The 23766-nt window shown below is 39.1% G+C and overlaps 1 protein-coding gene across 1 annotated transcript; it reads left to right on the forward strand.

Annotated features, from left to right (window-relative positions):
* The first annotated feature begins 907 nt into the window (after positions 1-907).
* On the forward strand, positions 908-2830 carry LOC129927838 (histidine-rich protein PFHRP-II-like). Its single transcript, XM_056039367.1, has 2 exons — positions 908-932; positions 2040-2830. Exons 1-2 carry the CDS (start codon positions 908-910, stop codon positions 2828-2830), a joined length of 816 nt encoding a protein of 271 aa, XP_055895342.1.
* The last annotated feature ends 20936 nt before the right edge of the window (positions 2831-23766 follow it).

The raw sequence follows: 23766 nt of genomic DNA on the forward strand, positions 1-23766 counted from the left end.
CCCACCTAATGACACAATTATTTTCTTAAGGAACTGCTGCTTCTTTTTTGTCGGAGTTGGCAGCTAGGGAAACGCCCACGGCGCTAGGAAGATGAAGGTGAAAGAAAGAAAAGAGTACAAGGAAAGGGGAGGAAAAGGAAGATACCCTGACACGTCACGAGTTGAAACGAGGCTAGGGAGACTTTAATGCCACGTAAATAGCTAGACATTGATGTTAGAACACAGGCTGGACATTAAAGATGTACATTAATATGGGTTAGACGCTCACCTCCCCCCCGCCCCCTACTCCAGCTAACTAACACCTGCTAGATTCCGGAATTTTATTTTGTTGTTGTTTTATTTTATTACATTTATTCTATACAGAACTCAACCACATTTTTCTACACTTCTGCCAGCTTACTTAAACTCGCTCCTCTTTCATGAGTGGCACTGCTAAATAATTAGATTTTATTTTTTAAAGGAAACCTCAGAATTAGCGCTATTCAATTTTAGCTTTGTCATCATAGGAATCCTTGGGCCTTAGGCCTCTTTTCTTTGCCTCTTTTTTTGGGCCCTCCTGCCTCTTTTGTGGGCTTTTTTTTATTATTATAAGTTCTCACATTTCACAAATAGTAAAGTATAAAGAATTAAAATTAAACTTTTGAAATATGATTAATCCATACTTAATAGTAATTAAAATAGTGAATCTACATAAATAGTAGGTAGAAAGTTCAAGATTAATGAAAACAAACAAAACTTGATCTGTCTTGTGAAGATTAGTCTCCGGACTTTGTTGTCTGTTGATAAACTTTGAGTCCATGATCTAATCATAATGTAATTAATGTAATTAATAGTTTAAGTACTCCTTCCTAGATTAGATATTTTGTTGTTTTATTCAGTACAGAAGAGATTACATTGATTAGATAGTATGGTTGCTTATTCTACAGCTTCTGGTAATAAAAAGTACTCAATGATCTGCTTGTTAAACCTTTTTTTTTTATGTTTAAACATAGGTCAACTTCTCGATACATAAATGTCATTAAGCCCGAGGATCACTGTAAAAATCGGTTTTGTGTAAGATGATAAAAGAAAGTTTTGTGCAGAACTATGCTAATGATGGGTGCAATCCCATTTGTGATCACGTGATTGTTGTCTTCAAACATTTATTAATGACATTATTGCCTCGCCCCTTTCTTTTTCTTAAATTTCAAGTTAGATTACGCTTTGTGTTCAAAGTTTAAAATGCGTGTAGAATTCGGTACTAAACATTTATTCCACAGAATGAACATTGTTATGGCTATAAATGAAATGGTTCGTTGAGGTCGACACTAAATTAGATCTAGCTTTCAGCTGGTTATTGACAACGAGATTAATTATTCACATTGTAAAGTACTCTTATCTTTATACGCTAACCCAAAATAGTCATTCTGTGTTCAACGGTTTAACAAACTGATAATATTAGCAGTGGCTTAGCTAGGGTGGGGGGGAAAATTTAAAATCCCCCCGGGCACCCACTTGAGGAGGGCCCCAAATGAGTGTTTTTCACATTTAAAAAAATATATTACGCAAAATGTAGGGGCCCCCAAAGAGGTCAAGCTCCCCCCCCCCGGTCCCCAAACTATGAAAAATCTCTAGCTACTCCCCTGTCTATTTGTGCTTTCGATATGAGTATCCATTTTCTTATCTTATATTTTACAGACGTTACTTCAAAAAAGAAGATTATTGCGCCCTACTCATTTCATGTGCCAATCTAGTCATGTATCAATCAATGACTTAAAAACTCTGTGCGCAGTGTTCCGTTAAGGAAAAAGTTTGGGAAACCCTGGTTTAACAAATGGCAAGTTGTTCGAACGTGAGTCGTTCATTAACTCAATAAGAACTACAACAACGTTGTCAAGTTAGTGATTTTCTGTCCAAATGTTTTTATGTTTGTCTAAAACAAGACCCAAACAAAAAAAAGACAACGGCTGGTATTGTCAACTATTCAACTCTTTCAGATGAGGATTTTAAAAAGTCGTGTCTCTGGAGATGAAATGGCTCGAAAAGTTACTTGGCACCAGCCACACATGCAGCCACACATACAGCCACACATACAGCCACACATGCAGACACACATGCAGCCACACATGCAGCCACACATGCAGCCACACATACAGCCCCACATACAGCCACACATGCAGCCACACATGCAGTCACACATGCAGCCACACATACAGCCCCACATACAGCCACACATGCAGCCACACATACAGCCACACATACAGCCACACATGCAGCCACACATGCAGCCACACATGCAGCCACACATACAGCCACACATACAGCCACACATGCAGCCACACATGCAGCCACACATGCAGCTACACATGCAGCCACACATGCAGCCACACATACAGCCACACATGCAGCCACACATGCAGCCACACATACAGCCACACATACAGCCACACATACAGCCACACATGCAGCCACACATACAGCCACACATACAGCCACACATGCAGCCACACATACAGCCACACATGCAGCCACACATGCAGCCACACATGCAGCCACACATACAGCCACACATGCAGCCACACATACAGCCACACATGCAGCCACACATGCAGCCACACATGCAGCTACACACGCAGCTACACATACAGCCACACATACAGCCACACATGCAGCCACACGTACAGCCACACATGCAGCCACACATGCAGCCACACATACAGCTACACATGCAGCCACACATACAGCCACACATGCAGCCACACATACAGCCACACATACAGCCACACATACAGCCACACATACAGCCACACATGCAGCCACACATACAGCATTGAGAACATTTTCCCAGTGAGACAGTAAATTTCTTAGTGAATCATTGCGACTTTTTTGTCGTTTGTTAAACCAGGGTTTCCCAAACTTTATATTATATATCATTATAAACAATGAAATAGAGAAAATTCAGTTTATAAAATAGAGAAAGGTTATATCATTAGTTATGAAATAGAGAAAGGTCATATCATTAGTTATGAAATAGAGAAAGGTCAAATCATTAGTTATGAAATAGAGAAAGGTCAAATCATTAGTTATGAAATAGAGAAAGGTCATATCTTTAGTTATGAAATAGAGAAAGGTCATATCATTATTTATGAAATAGAGAAAGGTCATATCATTAGTTATGAAATAGAGAAAGGTCATATCATTAGTTATGAAATAGAGAAAGGTCATATCATTATTTATGAAATAGAGAAAGGTCATATCATTAGTTATGAAATAGAGAAAGGTCATATCATTAGTTATGAAATAGAGGACATGTGTATTATCAGTTATGAAATAGAGAAAGATAATTTATAAACAATGTTCAGATTATATTTTAAGTTATTAAATAGAAAAAGGTCAATTATAAGTAACGAGATAGAGAAAGGTCACGTTATAAGTGTTGCAAATAAAGGTTATATCATGAAGGTCATACCTCAAGAGAAAGGTCAGGTTTTAGGCAATTAAGTAAAGTTTGAAAGTAACATGACAAGTTTTTCTTTATTCTAGAATGTCTCAGTAATATGAATTGACTCCCTTGCTGATCTTTTTTTTTTCCAATCAAGGAACACAACTTAAAATAAACTCAAAGAACGTGGGTGAAAAAAAAAACCCAGCTTCTTGAGACCTTGTCATGTGTCTAGACATTGACTGTTGTAACACAGATGGGTGTTTGCCAGTAAAGGACGATCTAACTGATTTCGGGGCATCGCCTTGAAGAGCTACATCCTTATAAATGTGTATAGCTGTCTGTTGTGTACAACATAGCTGCTGGCTTTATGAACGGCTGCGTAGAACAGACAAGAGTAGCTAAAGTAACGGCTTGATAAGCTTGTCAAATCTAACAGCTCCAGACGTGTAGAGCTCTTCAGTCTCTCTCTGAATTTGATCCCTGAATGTATTATCTCTAAGACGGGCCAAAAAAAAGAGGCAGACCATGAGAGGGGGGTAGGAAGAGGGCGCCTTCAGGTAGACATAGCCGATAAGGCCCAGGTCTGATCACATGACGCATCTTAAACGGTCCTGTCAGCCACGTGCAAAGTTCTACCCCTGCTGTTGTCAAAATAACAAACGAATAGTTTCTTCAAGGAGGCCGAACCATTTTTGTTTTCATCATCGACCCACTATAACTATATAAATTAATGCAAACTCTAATCGTAAAAAAACAACAACACTAAAACATATCAAATCGTTTTTTTGGAGTACAATTTAAAAAAAGAAAAGAAACAAGTCTCCTTGTGAAGTCTGGTCGGAATGAAAAGACATTGCTATTTGTAGAAAGCCTGTTTTGTAACAGTGATTGGTTCAAACAGTGCAATGGTGTTTCAGATTGCGTAAGATGTTTTAGACTGTTTCAGGTTGTCTTAGATTGTTTCAAGTTGTTTCAGGTAGTATCGTGATGTTTGTTTCATATTGTTTCACATTGTTTCTGGCTGTTTTCATATTGTTTCGGGATGTTCCATATTGTTTCACATTGTTTCGGGTTGTTTTCATATTGTTTCGTTTTTTTTTTCAAATTGTTTCACATTGTTTCTGGCTGTTTTCATATTGTTTCGGGATGTTCCATATTGTTTCACATTGTTTCGGGTTGTTTCAGATTGTTTTCAGGTTGTGTTAAGCTGTTTTAGATTGTATGTCCAATTCATTGAATGACTCGTGGTCCGAATCATATTTGAAATGTTAATATAATGAAGCCTACTGAGCCCTACTAACACATGTCGTGGATAAATCTGGACTCACATTCATTTCTTGTGTTCACTCAGTGTTTGTCTGTTTGTTTGTTTTATCTAATGCTTCTTTAAGAGTCGAGATAAACGTTCTCTGTGACTGCCCAATGGAAAGGTTTTGAACTAAATCTCTTCATTCTCTCCCCTAACATGGAAACTTCTAGGACTTTATACAAATGGGCCACAGCAATACCAATGGGCTCACTTTCCCCATCTAACCTCCACTGAAGAAGGCCGAGCACTTTAATAAAACTAGATCTACATCCAACCGAAACCAGATCAGATTTGTCCTAGATATCAATCAAAGCCAGACCAGATTTGTCCTAGATATCAAGCAAAGCCAGACCAGGTTAGTCCTAGATATCAACCAAAGCCAGACCAGATATGTCCTAGATATCAAGCAAAGCCAGACCAGGTTTGTCCTAGATATCAAGCAAAGCCAGACCAGGTTTGTCCTAGATATTAAGCAAAGCAAGACCAGGTTTGTCCTAGATATCAACCAAAGCCAGACCAGGTTTGTCCTAGATATCAACCAAAGCCAGACCAGGTTTGTCCTAGATATCAACCAAAGCCAGACCAGGTTTGTCCTAGATATCAACCAAAGCCAGACCAGATTTGTCCTAGATATCAAGCAAAGCCATACCAGATTTGTCCTAGATATCAAGCAAAGCCAGACCAGATTTGTCCTAGATATCAAGCAAAGCCAGACCAGGTTTGTCCTAGAGATCAAGCAAAGCCAGACCAGGTTTGTCCTAGAGATCAAGCAAAGCCAGACCAGGTTTGTCCTAGATATCAAGCAAAGCCAGACCAGGTTTGTCCTAGATATCAAGCAAAGCCATACCAGATTTGTCCTAGATATCAAGCAAAGCCAGACCAGATTTGTCCTAGATATCAAGCAAAGCCAGACCAGGTTTGTCCTAGAGATCAAGCAAAGCCAGACCAGGTTTGTCCTAGAGATCAAGCAAAGCCAGACCAGGTTTGTCCTAGATATCAAGCAAAGCCAGACCAGGTTTGTCCTAGATATCAAGCAAAGCCAAACCAGGTTTGTCCAAGAGATCAAGCAAAGTTAGTATATTTCTATACATACCAATCGCCGGCGATTTTATGCGATATGTTGCAACAAAGTCAATGTATAGATAAAGGCTTGATGTTAGATGTTAGAATTCAGATTGTTGATATGCCTGATAACAAGAAGTAATATGATATTATAAAAGTCATTTTTATATATATATTATATATGGTTCCGAAAGGTTGTCATTGCCGAAGTGGTAATGGATGTAAGCACTCCACTATCTATAAAATGCTTCCTAATGGCATGCGTCTTAAATAGCCTCTGACAACCAGCCCAACTCCTGGCCTTCAGATATTGAGTCCGTCTGACCTTATGGCAGTTTGCAGCACCCAGTGCTACACCCAAGCAGAACCTGCGACGCCGTTGACCCCAAACTGTATCGGCAATGCCGTTACTTTGGATACATCAGCTGCGTGGAGAGGGGGGAACTGATGTGTGGGCGACATCGTTCCGACCACAGCTAATGCCCAGGCATTCATCTCATTTCCATGAGATGAACCATAGTCGCTTCGCGACTGAAGCAGGCCATAAATGCAAGTTGCTATTTTTTTTATTTAAACAAATATGTAATAGAAAAAAATCCATCCTAAAAACATTATCAGTGTTCCACTGAATACTCCGAATGTGCAAAGTGTTCCGCTGAATACTCCGAATGTGCAAAGTGTTCCACTAAATACTCCGAATGTGCGAAGTGTTCCACTAAATACTCCGAATGTGCGAAGTGTTCCACTAAATACTCCGAATGTGCAAAGTGTTCCACTAAATACTCCGAATGTGCGAAGTGTTCCACTAAATACTCCGAATGTGCAAAGTGTTCCACTAATTACTCTGATTGTTCAAAGTGTTCCGCTGAATACTCCGAATGTGCAAATTGTTCCGCTGAATACTCGAAATGTGCAAAGTGTTCCTCTAAATACTCCTAATGTGCAAAGTGTTCCGCTGAAAACTCCGAATGTGCAAAGTGTTCCACTAAATACGCCGAATGTGCAAAGTGTTCCGCTGAATACTCCGAAAGTGCAAAGTGTTCCACTGAATACTCCGAATGTGCAAAGTGTTCCGCTAAATACTCCGAATGTGCAAAGTGTTCCGCTGAATAACAGAATTTATAAAAGCCACTTGTACTGAAGTGACATCTAGTCTAGTCAAGCAGAGCGTGAGAAAGATGGACCTACACACTTTTTTACTTGTGTGTTAGTTAGCAGACAGATTATTGGTTCATTAAGTGAAAAAAAGGTGGATTGGAATAGATCTGTCTTTCAAATGATCAGTACAAGTAAGAAAAAAATAATATTGAGGTTTTCTGCTATTTACAAAGCTTATGTCGACACTTCGTCTGACTGTCTGTATGTCTGTCTGGTACAAATTTTGAACATGTTATTTTTCCCACTTCCCATTCTTGGAACAAGTTGTAACTTTGCACAATTAGTCATTGTTCCTGAAAAAAAAAAAGAATAACAGAAATCAACCGAAAAATCAACCAATTAGTTAATAAATAATCGTATATTATGTTCGATATGAAAAAGGGAAATAAATCTTAAAGTAATGATATATATATATATACTGTTGTAAATGTGTAGTTCTTCACCTTAAATAAGCTTTGTTTTTTTTTTTAAGAATTTATTTTTATTTTGCTTGTCATAAATTGGAGATTTAGAGAAAGAGGGTGAGAAAAAGAGAGAGGGGGAGAGGAGAGAGAAAGATATAGAGAGATAGAGGAAGGAACATGTCAACTCATGCATACATCTGTTAAGTTTTCGATGCATCGGCTCATCATATTTATATAAGACAGTTACTAATGGGTGCCGGGTACGTAGGCTTATGTCTGGGCTCTTCTCGACCCAGCCCGCTCCTGTCTAGTTGCATTTGATTGTAGAGTGTGTCCATGAGTGTAGTCTGCAATCGTTAAGTTATTGAATTTAATGCAAACAACCTGTAACGCTTTTCCGATGTAATGTTTTTATGTAGCCTTCGCTAGGGTGGCCCGCTGACAGATGGCTCCAGATACACCTTCAGGGCGTCTCCCCTTCACCTTCACCTATCTCTAGTCTGTTGAACAGCTGGGGCACCACTTATGATTTGTTGAAAGTCTTTTCCATTTCTCTTTCTTTGGCCTTGAATAGTATATCTTTCAATGACAGACCCGTCTATTCATTGATGTTGTCTTCCCATCGCTTTCTCTGCCTCTTCTTTTTTTTCCTGGTACTGTTCCCTGAAGAAGAGTCTTCGCGAGCCCTGAGGATCTTGTGACACAGCTATAACGTTCTTTGACTGTGGAACCCAATTATTGTTGTGATCCTGTTTTCAAACTCCTCACTTGTGATACGGTCTTTCTATGTGATACTTAGGATCTTTCTATAGCATCTCAATTCCATGGCTAGGCTCCTTCTGTTTTAGTTCTGCAATTAGCGTCCAAGATTTGCAAGCACACAAGAATATGGACATGATCAAGGATCAGTTCGGTCTGATGTTAGGGAGTCGCTCGACCACATATAACTTTTCTAAACAGGGTTACAAAGACAGTTTTGTGGTGTCCCAGCGGTCCAGCAGACCAAGGGATATGTGAAAGTGAATGTGAAGTTAGATGTGAACCTGGCCTAACTGATGTCTTATAATGATTATCTAATTGGTTCAATTGTTTTGTAAAGGGTCAATCTCTTATTCAAAGCCTCAATAAAAAAAAACCATTTCCGTAAAAAAAAAAAAAAATTCCTTTAGTTATGGGTTCCGAGAATCTGACCAGGCATCGCGGGTACGCTATTCTGCCTCAACGTGGCACTCGGGTGGAAGCGACCATTAGAGGAAGTGATTTGGCTAAATGAATAGCAAAATAAAACTCCCGTGGGAGTGTCCAAGGAATGCGAGAGCTTTCCCATTGCACGGTGCGGAGTTGAAAGAGAGCTTCCACGTGCCTGTCGATAATCCATGCGCCGTTCCTCAAGGGACCGTTACACTAACGGCAAGTCCTGACGGTTAGCATGGTACTACATGAGAAAATGGCGGAGGTTCCCGGGGTACTCGGCCTTCGGCCATGCATTCTAGTCCAGATCTATTGGAAGTAGCAATGCTTTAAATAGGCATTGACTTGGATTCAGCATGACATTAATTGCAGTTAGGTAGGAAATGGCTTTACGTGAAGTCGTGTAATAATTAGTGTAATAGGTTTATAGTCTTTAATTTATTTGAACGTTTTTATTTAAAAAGAGTAAAACCAAACTCAGAATTAAACCTTGAGGCTGAGTAGTAAAGCGCTTGGCTTCCGAACGAGGGTTCTCGAGGTGAAGACTGTAATTTTGAGCTTCGGATTTTTAGGAGGCTATTGTGTCCACCCAACCTTAATTAGTACCAGTATTAATTGGGGAAAGTAAAGGCTGTTGGTCGTTGTGTTGGCCACGTGATACCAAACCTTCGTTAACCGTCATTCCCCCCCCCCTTTTCCAATAGATTACAATCTCTGAAAGGCGTACTTTACTTGATTTATTTGTTAAAATAAATGAAAGTTGTATTACTTAAATTGTATTTACATCGTCCTGATTTAAGGGTTTCAAATTCAAGAATCACTAGGATGAAGCATGTGGGGTATTCTCCCTTTGCAACATGCGTACCGTGTTTATGCTAAGGCCGCCCCTGGTGTGATTATGAAACCTTCAAACAGGACTTGAGGTGAAGAGCTCCATGGCCACGCCTAGCTGTTGGGTAAAATCTTTCCCAACGGCCACAAGGATAATGGCGCTCCGGCGCAGATTTCCCACTAGACTTTTCGATTTTAGGTGATTAAAAGCAATTATCTACAGGGCCGGATGGAAGTATGTGGAGACTCCGGGGCAGAATTTTTTGTGATGGCCCCTACACTTTTTCCCAAGTTTAATTAAAAATCCGCTTATTAATATATAAAAAAAATAATATTTAAAACTATGCCATATTATAAATGAAAGAGAGAACTTGTAGATTAAATTTAATTGTCCTACGTTTTAAAATAAAATATAAGATGTAACAAAAAATGATTTTTTTTAAGGGTTTACAAAATATAGTAAATTCGACAAACGTATGCCAGAGGAAATGTCAAAGTCGGGAGGTTTTACCGCCTCCACAAAGCTCAACCTTAAAGCTTATGACATGCGCACTGCAAAACTTCCTGCCAAGTCATTTGTACCATGTCTAATAGGTGCACTTGTTACGAGTGACGTGTGTGGCGCTAGATGGCGCTGTAATCCTTTAGTTACTTTAGTACGACCGTTACGTTTTGTTCCACTTATAAGAACGGACACTTTGATGGGCTGAAAATAACACACGTCCTCTTGTCTTCACGCTAGAAAGTTCTTTGGAGTACATTCAGAAATGGCAATTTTTTTTCTTGGGAAGTTTTTTTTTAGTGGCCCCCATTGGCAGGGACGGATTTAGCAGCATAAGCTATATTGTAGCACTGGACATAAGGAGCCCCAAAAGGGCCCTATATCTTAAATATCTTAGGGCCTTCTCAACTACGGCACTGCCCATTGTGAAAAGTCGTTATTGGTTTTGTGCTTTTTGTCTACCTGTCCGTTGTCCCGTCTTCTTTAGATGTCAATAGATAAAATGTATTTGTACTATCCCCTGCATCGCATTTCACATCGAGACAAAGACTCTATATGGCCCTCTGAAAGACAATCGTTTAGTTTTATGTTTCCATTTTATTAAATGCTATATATTTGATGATTTATTTATTTTTATTTATTTATTGACGTCATGATTGTTCAAACAATATTATAAAGGCTTATATAGTATGTACAACTGTTTTTAGGAGACTACACTCACAACGAAACGTAAGGAATATTCTAGACTAGACGGTGGTCTTTTTTTTTAATACTACACAACATCTTTCTCTCTTTTAATTTATCAAGTAAAAACGACATTATACATTAGTTAAGATTTTTTAAAATCTTCAGCATGTCAGTGCCAGATTTAAGTATTTGAAGGCCCCTGGGCAGAAATGAGTGATTAGAGTATGTGTACATTTAATCTCATTTTTCTTCCTTTTTTATATTTAGTTTGCCTATTCTTAAATAAAGTTTATGGAGGGCCCCCTCCCCTTTTGAAGGTGAGGCCCTGCGCGGCTGCACTTTTTAAGCTGCGAAAATCCAGCCCTGTCTATAGTCGAGAAGATTCACAAAACTTTTTTTTTTTTTGTTTATTCAGTTTATTGCTGTGCATAATTTAGATCCATTAGTTTGTGAACTTAAAAAAAAAATATTTAAAAGCCTTGTGACATTTCATTAGTCTCAATAAATGCTAACTTTAAAAACAAAGATTTTTAGCTGCACAAAGATTTTTTTCAAACAATTTAGAAGGGATGTTAAAAAAAAAAAAATTCATTACCGTTAAAAATAAAAGCAGAAGTAATATTGATAATTTAATTTGTAAACATGCCTCGGCAGCCATCACTGCTCCCAACCCCCAGAACAGCCTTTCAGAACATGAAATCAAGGCAATTAAAAAGATGGGAAAGACCAAAGTTCGGTAAGCCGATGTGTTTTATTAAGGGGGAAATAACTCATTTACTATAATCGTAAACCTTTCGCGCAGGGGGAGACAACGTATTACTTTGAAATGTGCATCGAGTTATTCTTTTTAGCGTGTTTGTGTATAAGGAAAAAAAGAAACGGTTTACAAAGAATTTTAAACAAACTAGATTTTAAAGGATTATAAACTACATTTTTTTTCTGTGGAAAGTTTTCATGACACTGGATGTTTATTTGTTCTTACTTCTGAGAATTATTTGTCTTCTCATAAAAAACAATCTCGCAGGCGTCTTCTTTTTTTTTTTTTCCAATTTTGTATCCGGGGATCGTCTGCTATTTCTACATACTAGATTGTTCCGACCCGTAGCACGCGCGCCTCTCGACGAACCAAAACTCTTGTACTTGTTCAATTATCTCTCACAGCGGTCTCGGTACAAAGTTTTGTAGGATTTTTTTTTTTAAATCATTTTAGAAGGGAAAGGGAGTGAACTCTAGGCGGAAAGAAGGGGAGAAAATCGCTAAATTTGTTAAAATGTTTTCTCAACCCGTTTCTGCCAACTTCACACGCCATTTAAAGAGTCGTTAGCAAGTAGACTAATGTTTCGACCAGATGGGTTTTGGAAGTTGATCTTATGTTGGTTAGAGGAGGCGGGGGGAGGGGGTCGTGAAGCTTACTGCTTAAATTTTTTAATCCGTTCCAACGATTGACATCGCGTTAATTTGCACGTTTCTGGTAGAAACGGGCTTCCGTAGAAATCCACTTTTTAGTGAAGTCAGATGTTCCGTGGTGTTTATATCTTCTGTTTCCTTTGCTTGTCATTTCCGTTAAAGTACACTGATTTGTATGTTGTCTGTCTGTCTCCATGCTTGTCGGTTATATGTATGTCTTGGACAAATAACTATTCTAGGAAAACAATTTTTTAAGAAAGCTCACGACATTTACATTTGACCATTAATTTTAATTATAATTGCACATTTTCAAGGGCATCGTTCCAAGGGTAACATCATTATCTCTCGCTATCTTCCTTCATATTGTGTACATTTTAAATTATTTAGTTCAACCTAAACAGGCAAAACCTCACTTTTATTATTTTTCTGTATCTTTCCGCGAGGCCATGGCGGATGTAGCAGTAGCGTGTTGATCAATCTCAAGATCAGGATCGGATTTACACTTGATGAGGCCCTAAGCAATTTGAAATATGGGACCCTTTATAAGTCCAGATATTATATGCCAGTGTCAAATAGGATTTTTCTACATAGAAACGGTTAAACTGATACACAGTAAAAAAAAAAAAAAAAAAAAAAAAGAGAGGCCTGTATAGATAGCGAAGCAATAATTGTTAAACTTAAGACATTATCATTCATAAATAACTCACTTGGACTTTTTTTTTAAAGAAAGTAAGGGCATTAATTTATAGGTTGTAAAGCATGTAAGTTGGAAGCGTGGTCGAGAGGCTTGAACTTGGCTACTTATTATTGAGGCTCGAGGTTCGAAACCCAACTCAAGAAGTGTTTACTGAGCACCTAAAGGCAGCAAGGAAAACCTTCTCCCAGATACCCCTCTCTGGTCCACAAATGAGATTAGACCACTATGCTTTAAGTATACTCTAAGCATACGATGAGAGTTACAGTAGCGCTTTATAAAATCTAAAATTTATTTATTTGATGTAAGTAAATCCTACACTGCGTAAGGCTGTATTTCTTGTAGCGTTACCTTCAGACAATCCACCATTTCTTAGGTGTTCCTCATGTTCTGTTTCTTGATAACCTGGTTCAAACAATCATACTCAGTTATTATAAATCATAAACCCGCTACATATTTACAACAACTTTCGTTTCCTGAACGCGCAGACTATGTAGGTTCTTTCCCCTTGGGTCTCTGCTATTCTCATCAATAAGAAATCACAATACATTTTTTTTTACAACTTGTCGAATTTTGGCGCCAAAAGACACATTTCTGTTTCAACTTATTTACGATATAAACATTGCCATGGAAACTGTGAATACACGGGACTAGGTCTAAAACATGGCTGTGCGCCGGTATGTCTCATGGGCGTAGGTGTATTACATCAACAGCTCAGAAATAAAGGGCGAAAGAAAAGACGAAGGGCTGTGGTCTTACAGGAGTATGAGGTGTGTGTGTGGAACCCATTCAAAAAACAAGAGTCTTTTACCTATTAACTCGCAAAATCAAAGGTGTTTTTTTTTAATACTGAAAGTAGACAATGTGTTAAAATTATTGCTCATAATCTTTGAATATTTAGTTTTTCTTTTCTGTACAGAACTAGGGAAGATTAACACTTAGATCTATTAGTTCTTCCGTTAACTCTTTCAGACCTAGCGTTATATGTGAAGCTCATAAGTTTCTATAGTTGACGGTTAACAAGGGTGTCATGTGGCCAGCACAACGACCAACCATCTTTACTCTCCTAGCGTAGGTCAGGTGCCCATTATAGTTGGGTTGACTCAGGTGCGTCATAAAAACGCCAATGTTTAAAACCACAGATTTCACAGGGATTCGAACCAAGACCACTCGCTTTACCTCTTTGCAACAACGCCCGGTGGTTCTTCCACGTAAAAGCTGAAAATTGTTGCCGACATTCTGATAACGTAGATCTTGCAGGTGAACTAATATTAGTTCTTTTTAGTTTGTTACTTACAAGCGCAATCTTTGTGAATATTTTATAGGTTGAGAAATTAAAATGGGTATAAGGGTAAATGCTGTTTGAATATGTTATGTGCGGAAGGAAAATTAAGAAATTGAGCTGTTGGAGGTAAATGTTTAAATTGTTTTTTTTTAATTATTTAAATATTATCTTACAATCACTGCCAAAGAAAAACTATTTTGACACACCAACAAAAATTAAAATTTTTTTTGGTCGCCGCTGTTAGTCGCTGTTATGTCGCCGTGATCTGTTGCTACTTTATGTAACATAAGAGACAAAGGCGTCTACATACCCTCCTCCCCGCGCTCATTTTTGATATATCAATGTTTTAAATATCTCCATAAGTAGGCCTACTCTCGGAAAAAAAAAAAGAAGAAAAAAAAACTTTTGTACTATCACAAAATGGGTGGGAAAACTAATGATGCAGGTCCCTAAGCCTTGCTAATGACATAGATGTGGTCATGTGATCGACCAAAAATATACTGAACTCGGAACTAACGACACACGAGCTGAAAGACAAGGTCAGACCTTAATGGCCTGGTTACAGTGACATCGTAGAGGTTCGTCACAATAGTTTACGTTATAATGCTTTAGAACAGTGATGCCCAAACTACGGCCCGCGGGCCAGATCCGGCCCGCGACGTGGTTCCATCCGGCCCGCCGAAACGTCGGCACAAAGTGTAGAAATCTCCCTTCCAAACAAAACAAAAAGGTTGAAAAAAAATGTCTCTTTACATACGTTTGAGCCCTCGCTTTTTCTCCTATGGATTGATACCATAACCTTTAACATTTGTGTATTTATGAAATGGGACTGAATGTACAATCTACCAGGAAAGGTGAACATATCTTGACTTTTTTGTTGAACATAGTAATTAGCCAACATATAACAAAACAGCAACATAAAATGACATAAAATAAATATGGCGGCATTCTTAGATTGAGTCGGGAATAAAAGATTGTTAAACTACGCCCAGAGATTGGAGGATTGATGGGAATGTTTACCAAAAAGAGACCACAAAATGAGTCGTTGGTAAAGCTACCTACACTGTTGTTCACATTTTAAGAAGCGGAATTAAGCTATTTTTTGAATCGTAATATATATAATTTTCAAATAATCTATTAATTAAGTATTAAATCCATAAGTTTCTACCAAAATAGTTTCAGAACAATTTCATTTAGTTTTTGCAACTTTTCGGTCATGTGGCCCGCGAGACGAGTAATGGAAATTAAAATGGCCCGCGGGTCGAATTAGGTTGGGCATCACTGCTTTAGAACAAGGACTGCCTTGGGTAATTGGAGGTTCTATGCAGGGCGCCCTCCACCCTTCCTCAATCTTCCAATAGTTTACGTAAATACCAAACTTAACAATAATATAAACAGGAAATTCTGTCGTTAGAATAGAAAAATATGTTTATGTAATGTTTTCAATACCTATTTTGGCAATCCTGTTACGCAATTGCAGCTAGGTCGTCTGCCCCACTCACCTTCCCCTCGATACACTGATCTGATGTACGTATTTGATTTACTTCTATTATAAGGGTCACTGCTTCTATGGATAATGTTTATCGAACATGTCATGTGATCAGCAGAGCGACCAATCGCCTCTACTTTGCCCAAGTATCGCTTTAAAATAATGTGGATTGGATGTGAGAACATCTAAAGAATACACAACTCACAATGTCAACATTCAAAGTGTGCTCAGAATTCGATACATCGTGATTCAGGTCTGTATTTCAAGTCAAGAGAGTAAGACTAGGATAGAAATCAAGCCAGGACTAAGAAAGTTTTCCATAGACAATCGAGGGTGGAATTCTTTTGTTGCTGTTTCCCCGCGTGCCTCTGAGCGTAACTGGAGACGAATGAATGAAAGTAGCAATAGCAGACGTAAAGTCTAATAATACGTAAAGATGTCGTCATAAATACCATCTCACAGTGACGTCACTGTTTAGGGGAAGGAAACAGAAAAAAAAGTCAATTTACGGAGCTAGCTAACCACAGTACACATCTGTTTTTCTCGCTTTGATATCATCGCTATAAACATATAGTCTGGGGGCGTCGTGATATTGTGAACATTATTTTCAGGCGCCCCACGACCTCCCCCTTCACCCCTACCTCCATCCCCCCTGATGCCCAGCACATTTCTCCTCCTTGTTTACACTCTCTATGTCGCCACTGCAAATAAAGTGATACCATCAATTTCTTTCTTAACAAGCAAAATATACAAAATACTTACCATACAAAATATATGAATGAAAACGTTGCACAAATACTGCCATATCGCTTAATACTGAAAGGTTTATCTCCACTTTTTCTACGTAAAAAAATAATTAATTACCACTAATTGATTATGTTGTTTTTTGTTGTTGTTGTTGTTGTTGTTTTTTTTTTTTGGGGGGGGGGGGGGAGAGTTTCCGCAATGTTGTTAACGCCGGAAGTGGTAATGGTTCTAAGCCCACCATTACCTATAAAATGCTTCCAATTGTATGCGTCTAAAATAGCCTCTAACAACCATTCCAACTCCTTGTCTTCAGGTTTAGTTAACATACAGAGCCGGGCGGAACTGTTCTCACTAACAGGACAAGGGGCAAAGGCGAGCAACTGATGCCTAAACCAGTAAGCTTCGGGCAGGAAGGGTCCGTTATCCTTGGTTGGCTACCCATCTAGGAGAAGTGAAAATCTAAATCCATCCAAACCTCCGCTGCCTTGCGGCTATACCCAAACACGGAAAAGGCTTTGGGAGACAACCCTGAGGAAAATCAGGAGCTGATGACCCTTTAGGCAGATTGCTGCACATTGGGCTACAGCCTGACAAAGCCTGCGGCTCTACTGATCCCAAACTGTACCAGATATTCTGTTCCTTTGGTCTCAGCTGCGCGGAGAGGGGGGAACTGCTGTCTGAGCGACATCGTTCCGACCATAGACAATGCCCAGGCTTTCATCTCGCTTACTCAAAGCCCAAACCTGCAATTTATATGAACGGGAGTGTCTCTCCAAAATAAGGCTCCACAGCCATACGAAAAAGTGTTCGAGATGAACTATAGTCGTTATACGACTTAAGGAGGCCGGTATATATATCAATATATTATTTTATTGATTCGTGTATTGTCTTCGACTACGTAAAATTGTACAAAATGTCAACTTGATCCAAGAATGGGAATTGGAGAAAAACGTGTTAAAGAATCCACCAAGACAGACAGACAGACAGAGTGAGCTGTTATAAGCTTTAAAACAAAAGTGAGGGAGATTAGCGTTACGTCAGACCTATCCCGTGTTCCATATTATCATCGCGCTAGTAACAATCTCAATTATCTGCAGATGTTACAGCTGAACAAAATGTACGCTGGGGTAAAAAGGTCCCAAGATAAACTGGACCGAGTCCTATCGTTACAATAGGCCTGAACACTGACCTATAACGTCACAGCCTTTGGGCAGTTTAAACCTATTGCTCGTTGCCACGTCGTGCGACCTGTACTGAATCTGTCTGTGACCGTCTAAGCAACTGCTTGGTTATTGCAAGTGTTCTGGTTCTTCTCCAGCGTGCTTACTTACTTACTTAGACTTACGTCCTCCCGCGCCTTTCGGCGCATTGGGTGGCAAGCTGTCTCCATAAAGATCCGTCACTGGCAATGTCAGAAGCCTCCTCCCACCTGGTGTCCACTGTTCTGAGGTCCTCCATGAAGGTGTGACGCCAAGTTATACGAGGACGTCCCTGTTTGCGCTTTACTCGTATTGGCCTCCATGTCATTGCAACTCTTGGTATGCGTAGTTCATTTTGTCTTAGAACATGCCCCGCAAACCTCATTCGACGTTCTGTCACAACCTCACTAAGTGTTCGGACTCCCAGTTCGGCATAGAATTTCCTTGTTTGAGACCCGATCTGTGTAACTGACTCCCAAAATCCGCCTCAGCCAGCGTGCTTAGCAGAAATTATTTTCTAGTTTGTTGATTTTTAATGCAAAATGTTTCTGAATCAGTATTTACGTTAATTAACCTTAAAATGTGAAATCTTTAATGCAGAACAATATGTAATTAGTGAAAAGCCAATAGTACAGTACTTCATAAGGTACTATGTGGTAGTCCCCCTACAGTATTAGAGGCGAAACCGTTAGTGTGATGTGGTACGGTATATATATTAATATAGACTCAGGGCCCCGCATACAACACTCGCCCAGTGCCCCGCGCTCTGCTAAGGCCGCCTCTTGCACCACAGAATCCGCGTATGTCCTATGATTGTGGAGACAATACATCTCTCTTCAAATACAACCATAATGGTGCTCTTCTTTGATCACATAGACGATTCAGTGATGATCTTTTATAGTGACTTTTTTTTTATAGTTGAGATGCAACACAATTTTGAAAAAAAAAAAAAACAACCTCTAGCCAATGACCTGCATTATGTGTTATTCTTGTCTCCGCCTTCACGTTGAAGTCTTATCTTTTAAATCAATGGAAAGTTTTACAAAGTAGATAACCAAATATACACCCTGTAATTATTTGTAATCCTTAGCTTATGAAAAAAGCTCTTTGTTTATTTTTACCCCCCTGCGCCCCCCCCCCCAGTTTTCTGCCTCTTCTAATTTGTTGTTTTCCCACGTCAGGGAATCCTCATCCTCAGTGTTGAAAACGTACAAATTGCTTTTTTTTTTTTTCAGTCACATCACCCCCCCCCCTTTTTTTTTTTCCTCTCGAAAATACTTAGGAATGGTTGTGAGGCGGGATACACCGGGGGAGGTGCCTCCACCAAGGTGACAAGAGTAAAGATTGAGCCCATTTATCTTGTGTGCCATTCAATTAACACTCGACTAATGTATGTGCTGGCCTCGGACTAGACGGAAGAAACATAAAAAAAAAACTAATAAAAAAAACAAAAGGTAGGTAGACACACACACACACTCAGTACACGCACACACACTAAGCTATTGAGTTCTCAGTCCATGTTTTATAGCGTTCATATTGAGATGCTACAATAACAGTAAATAATGGGTTGTTTCCCTTCCACAGACTCTGTGGTGAATGCAATGCTCACATACAAGCCAGTTTGTATTCACATGGATGTACATTGCCAGACTCTAAACATATATATATTTCTGTGTTGTTGTAGTTTTAATGTTGTTGTTATTTCCTTGTTCCTAGCTTGCAAGGTTTGTCTGGAGTCATGGCTGAAGCCAGGGGAGAAGGGTGTCAAACCCCACAACCCCGAGGGGGTGGAATTTTGTTACTGGTTTTTTTTATGTCAGAATAATGCACTGAATTTACCTCAGAATATGCATTTATTTAATACCGGAATATAGTGCTTGGCGTCCGGGCTCCGCCCCAGACCGCACTAGTGGGAGCTAGTGGGAGCTCGCAGCGCTCTTGCAGACCCCCTGGCTGGCAAGGGCGGGGTGTCTACAGCCTATCGAATAACTCCAAGAAGAACCTATTCTAGCATACAAGAAACGTATTCCAAAAGAATGAAGGGTTGAAATGTAATAAAGATTAATTACGTACACACACGCATACACACATATATGTAAATACATGGCAGGAGAGGGGAATTCCACAACCCCCCAAAAAATCATAGTTACAGGCAAGTCTGGTATTAATCATTTAAAAAAGTAAACCCTGGACCGCAGGGTTCGGAAGTCAAGCGCTATACCACTCAGCCATTTCGCCCCCCACACAGGTTAGCGATGTTGCGGAACGACCAACAGCTTTGACTTTCCTCCACCTATGTCAGAAACAATCGATTAGTTGAACTTGGTGACGTCCTAGAAATATCCTTAAAGTTTAGTCCTCGCTGGAATTCGAACTAGTGACAACGTGGTTTACAAGCTACCGTTTAGTTTAAAAAAAAAATTAAAATGAAATGCAAGGGCGTAGCTAGGAATTTCCCATCGTTTGGGGGCCCGGGGGACTTGAACTCTTTGGGGGCCCCTTGCATTTTGCGTAATATTTAATTTTTAATGTAAAAAACACTCATTTGGGCCCTCCCTCAAGTGGGGGCCGGGTGGGGATTTTCAAATTCTCCCCCCCCCCCCACACCCTAGCTATGCCACTGATGAAATAATGAAAATAAAGAACACTATCACTGTTATTTCACTCGTTAGATTAAAATACGAACAGAGTGAACGATGGGAAATTCCTAGCTACGCCCCTTGCATTTCATTTTAAGTTTTTTTTTTTAACTAAACGTTTTCCCTTACGGTCTCACTAAGATTCGAACCCAGGAACGTGTGCTTAGACTCTTACCACTTGGCCATGTCATCACGTTATAAACTCCACCACCATGCAATAAGTTTAGACATTTTTTTAAATCAGAAAACATCATTACTATCAATCTATTTCATCTTACAGTGGCTTGTAAATTTTGTTTGAATACATCAACATCAGACACAAAAACTTGACATTCACAGACTTACAGAGTAACAGTGGCTGGTTGTAACGTGCAGCTACATCATTCAATCAAGATGTCTAGCCTGAAGCAAGATTGTTGTGTTTTTTCTTTAAAGAAACGAAAACTGGCTTCAGATACTTTCTCAACTCGTTACAAATGTGTGTTAGGATTTCCGAGAGGATTAGTCAAGAATTATCCGTGGATTATCTAAATAGCATTTCTGGTGTCAGCAGCAAGGGGAAAGACGTTTAAGTACTAGTCAAGATTTTTTTTTTTGTTTGCTAAGTTTTGAGCTAATTGAAATGTATTCTTCTTCGCTATTTTAAGAACATAATTTAGTCATTGGACTAGTTTGTTGTTGTTGTTCTTAATGTTTTGTTTTGTTATTTTTTTTTTGTTTTCTACTGGGGGTTTTTTTCGTTGTTTTTTTGTTGTTGGTGGTGTAAGGTTACCAGACAAATGCGTGCCCAGAGAAGGACAAAAAGGAGGACAAAGCTTAACAAAGAAGGACATAAAAAGTTAAATAAAAAATTCGAAAACTAGACTTACAATAGACTTGATAAAACGTGACAGTAAATCCAAAGCTATGCAACTACTATATTAAGTAGGATATTTCTCCTGCTATATTAAGTAGGATATTTCTCCTGCTATATTAAGTAGGATATTTCTCCTGCTATATTAAGTAGGATATTTCTCCTGCTATATTAAGTAGGATATTTTTCCTGCTATATTAAGTAGGATATTTTTCCTGCTATATTAACAAGGATATTTCTCTTGCTATATTAAGTAGGATAATTCTCCTGCTATATTAAGTAGGATATTTTTCCTGCTATATTAACAAGGATATTTCTCTTGCTATATTAAGTAGGATAATTCTCCTGCTATATTAAGTAGGATATTTTTCCTGCTATATTAACAAGGATATTTCTCTTGCTATATTAAGTAGGATATTTCTCCTGCTATATTAAGTAGGATATTTTTCCTGCTATATTAAGTAGGATATTTTTCCTGCTATATTAACAAGGATATTTCTCTTGCTATATTAAGTAGGATAATTCTCTAGCTATATTAACTACGATATTTCTCCGGACGATGTGATTTTTTCGCAGTACTCATCATTCGTCCAAATATAAGTGGGAACTCCATGCACTGATTATTTCATATTTTACTTTGTGAACAGAATACCTCAGACTAAATCCTGAACTATCTATCTCTATGTCAATTGCTTGCAAATAAGCTAAAACCAAATCCTTCGACGTTAACATTATGCCTCAGAATTGGGGATAAAAAAGTTGCAGATCTTAGAGGAACTCCGAGAAACAGTTTTGTTTGTTTTCAAACAGCCTTGACTGTACTAACACTTGTTCACGAGTTTGTGTGTTGGAATAAGATCGAAGGGATTCACTTTGATTGGTGTAATAGCTAGAAACAACACATTACAATCCAGACATTTTCACATTTCAGGCCAACGCCTGCCGGACGAAGGACATGGCCCCGAAAAGAAGAACATGTCCTCCTTTTTGCCGGACGTCTGATATCTCTAATGGTGGTGGTGATGGTGTTGTTTTGTTATTTTTGTTGCTGATTCTATTATGAATGGTTTGACCATTTGTCTCAATGGAGGAAGCGGACGTGTTTTTCGCTATGCAATTTTTCATGTAGCTTTCTACAGTGAGGCAAGGCTGGGCAAAAATAAGGCTTCAAAGAAAAAGGACAGATTGCTGCTAGTTTTGATGAAAATTTTGAAAAAGGGGAGGGGGGATATCGCCCCTGTGATGTAGATTACTAGGACATTAAAATACATAAATTCTAACAATCGTCGTGTGTTTGCAGAAGTAAGCAATTTTGTCTGCGTGGCTGAGTGGAATAAACCGTTTGGCTACCTAATTATGGGGGCTCGAATTTGAATCCTGTTGTAGATTAGGAATTTTTAAATCCAGATTTGATTCGAGCTGAGGGGGGGGGGCGGCAGGATTTGATCCCAAGAACATCATGATAACAGTCTGGAGAGCATACCACATGGCCACGCAGGTTTCTGAAAAGAAAAAAAATACTGTTTGTTTTTCTATTTTCAAGAAGATAGGTGACGTGTTTAATTTAACAAAGAAAATAAAGGTGGAATGGGCCAAAGGGGGAGCAGACTCCGAGACTTTGAGAACCGCTCTTTGAGCGTAGGCGATTTGTCGGGGTCCGGTGATTATAACGTTATAGCGGAGGAGTTAACAACTGCCTTTGTGGTGACTCGCGCGACCATAATTAGAGACATTTTGCTCACACCAGGCAAAACAAACTGAAAAAGGGGGGGGGTGAAAGGGCAGGAGAAAATGGGCCACGTGACGGTGATTATTCCAGAGTCGGCGTTCAGCTTTCATCACACCTAGCACGCTTTTGTCCATACACTGAAGACAATGTTTAGACTTGTTCAGTTCTAAGAAGTCAGAAGCCGCCCCTGATAACAGAACTAATTGTCAACCACCACCCTTAGTCAAACGTTCAGAGTCCAGCGCCCTAACAAAACAAAAAAAGAAAAAAAAAAGACTTGTTTATAAAACTGGTTCACATATTTTAATTCCTTCGGTACTAAATCACGTGACTAATTGCTTCAGGGAGCAATCATTGTTGTTAGTCGGAGCCGTAGACAATTTAATTGTTTTGTTAATAACGCTGAACGTGGACGAACAAAACAATAAATAAAAAAGAAAAAAGAAACATTTAACCTTCTTGAAGCAAGGGGGAGGAGAAAGTACCCCCTTTTTTTTTTGTCTTTCGAAATGACTCCAAACAATTATTTTTTTTATTTTTTTGGGCTCCTTTTCAAATTTATATTTTTACGTCTCAACCTCCTGCAAACGTCAAAAAATAGACGCGAATGGGGTTGGAACTCTCGACCATCGTGACGCCAGTTAGAAGTTGTCAAGCCGGGACCCGGGACATAGTACTATTGTTGAGGGTCCCGGTATACGACCAAACAACCAAATTTGTATTTGTGGAAAGAGTGTAGTCATAGAGTCTTGAAACTGTGGGCCAACGAAAGAAACCTCCCTAACAGTTAATAGTGGGGGGGGGGGGGGGGGGGGGCAAAAAACTTCCCTGACATAGAATTAAGTCTCGAAGGAAAGGCCGTACCTAAATTTTGCTAAACAATCAAATTATTTGGCCATGAACAAATTATATTGTCATAAAAAAACTTCAAGCCGTGACTTTGTGTATGAAGAAGGAAGGTGGGGGTCGCTTGCTCCTACTGCTCCTCATTATTTATCTTTCTATGTATTTGTCTGCAGTAAAGGTTTCTCTTTTGGTCTCAACTGTGTCCCGCGACCTTTGTTCTCGAGTTGTCTCTTTTAGAAGCCATTACTTTCCAGCTGTTTTTTTCTCCATGTCTGTTTGGGCAAACTGACGCCTGACTTGGTCTTTAAAG

The sequence above is a fragment of the Biomphalaria glabrata genome, chromosome 8 (assembly GCF_947242115.1).
Source record: "Biomphalaria glabrata chromosome 8, xgBioGlab47.1, whole genome shotgun sequence".
NCBI lineage: Eukaryota > Metazoa > Mollusca > Gastropoda > Planorbidae > Biomphalaria > Biomphalaria glabrata.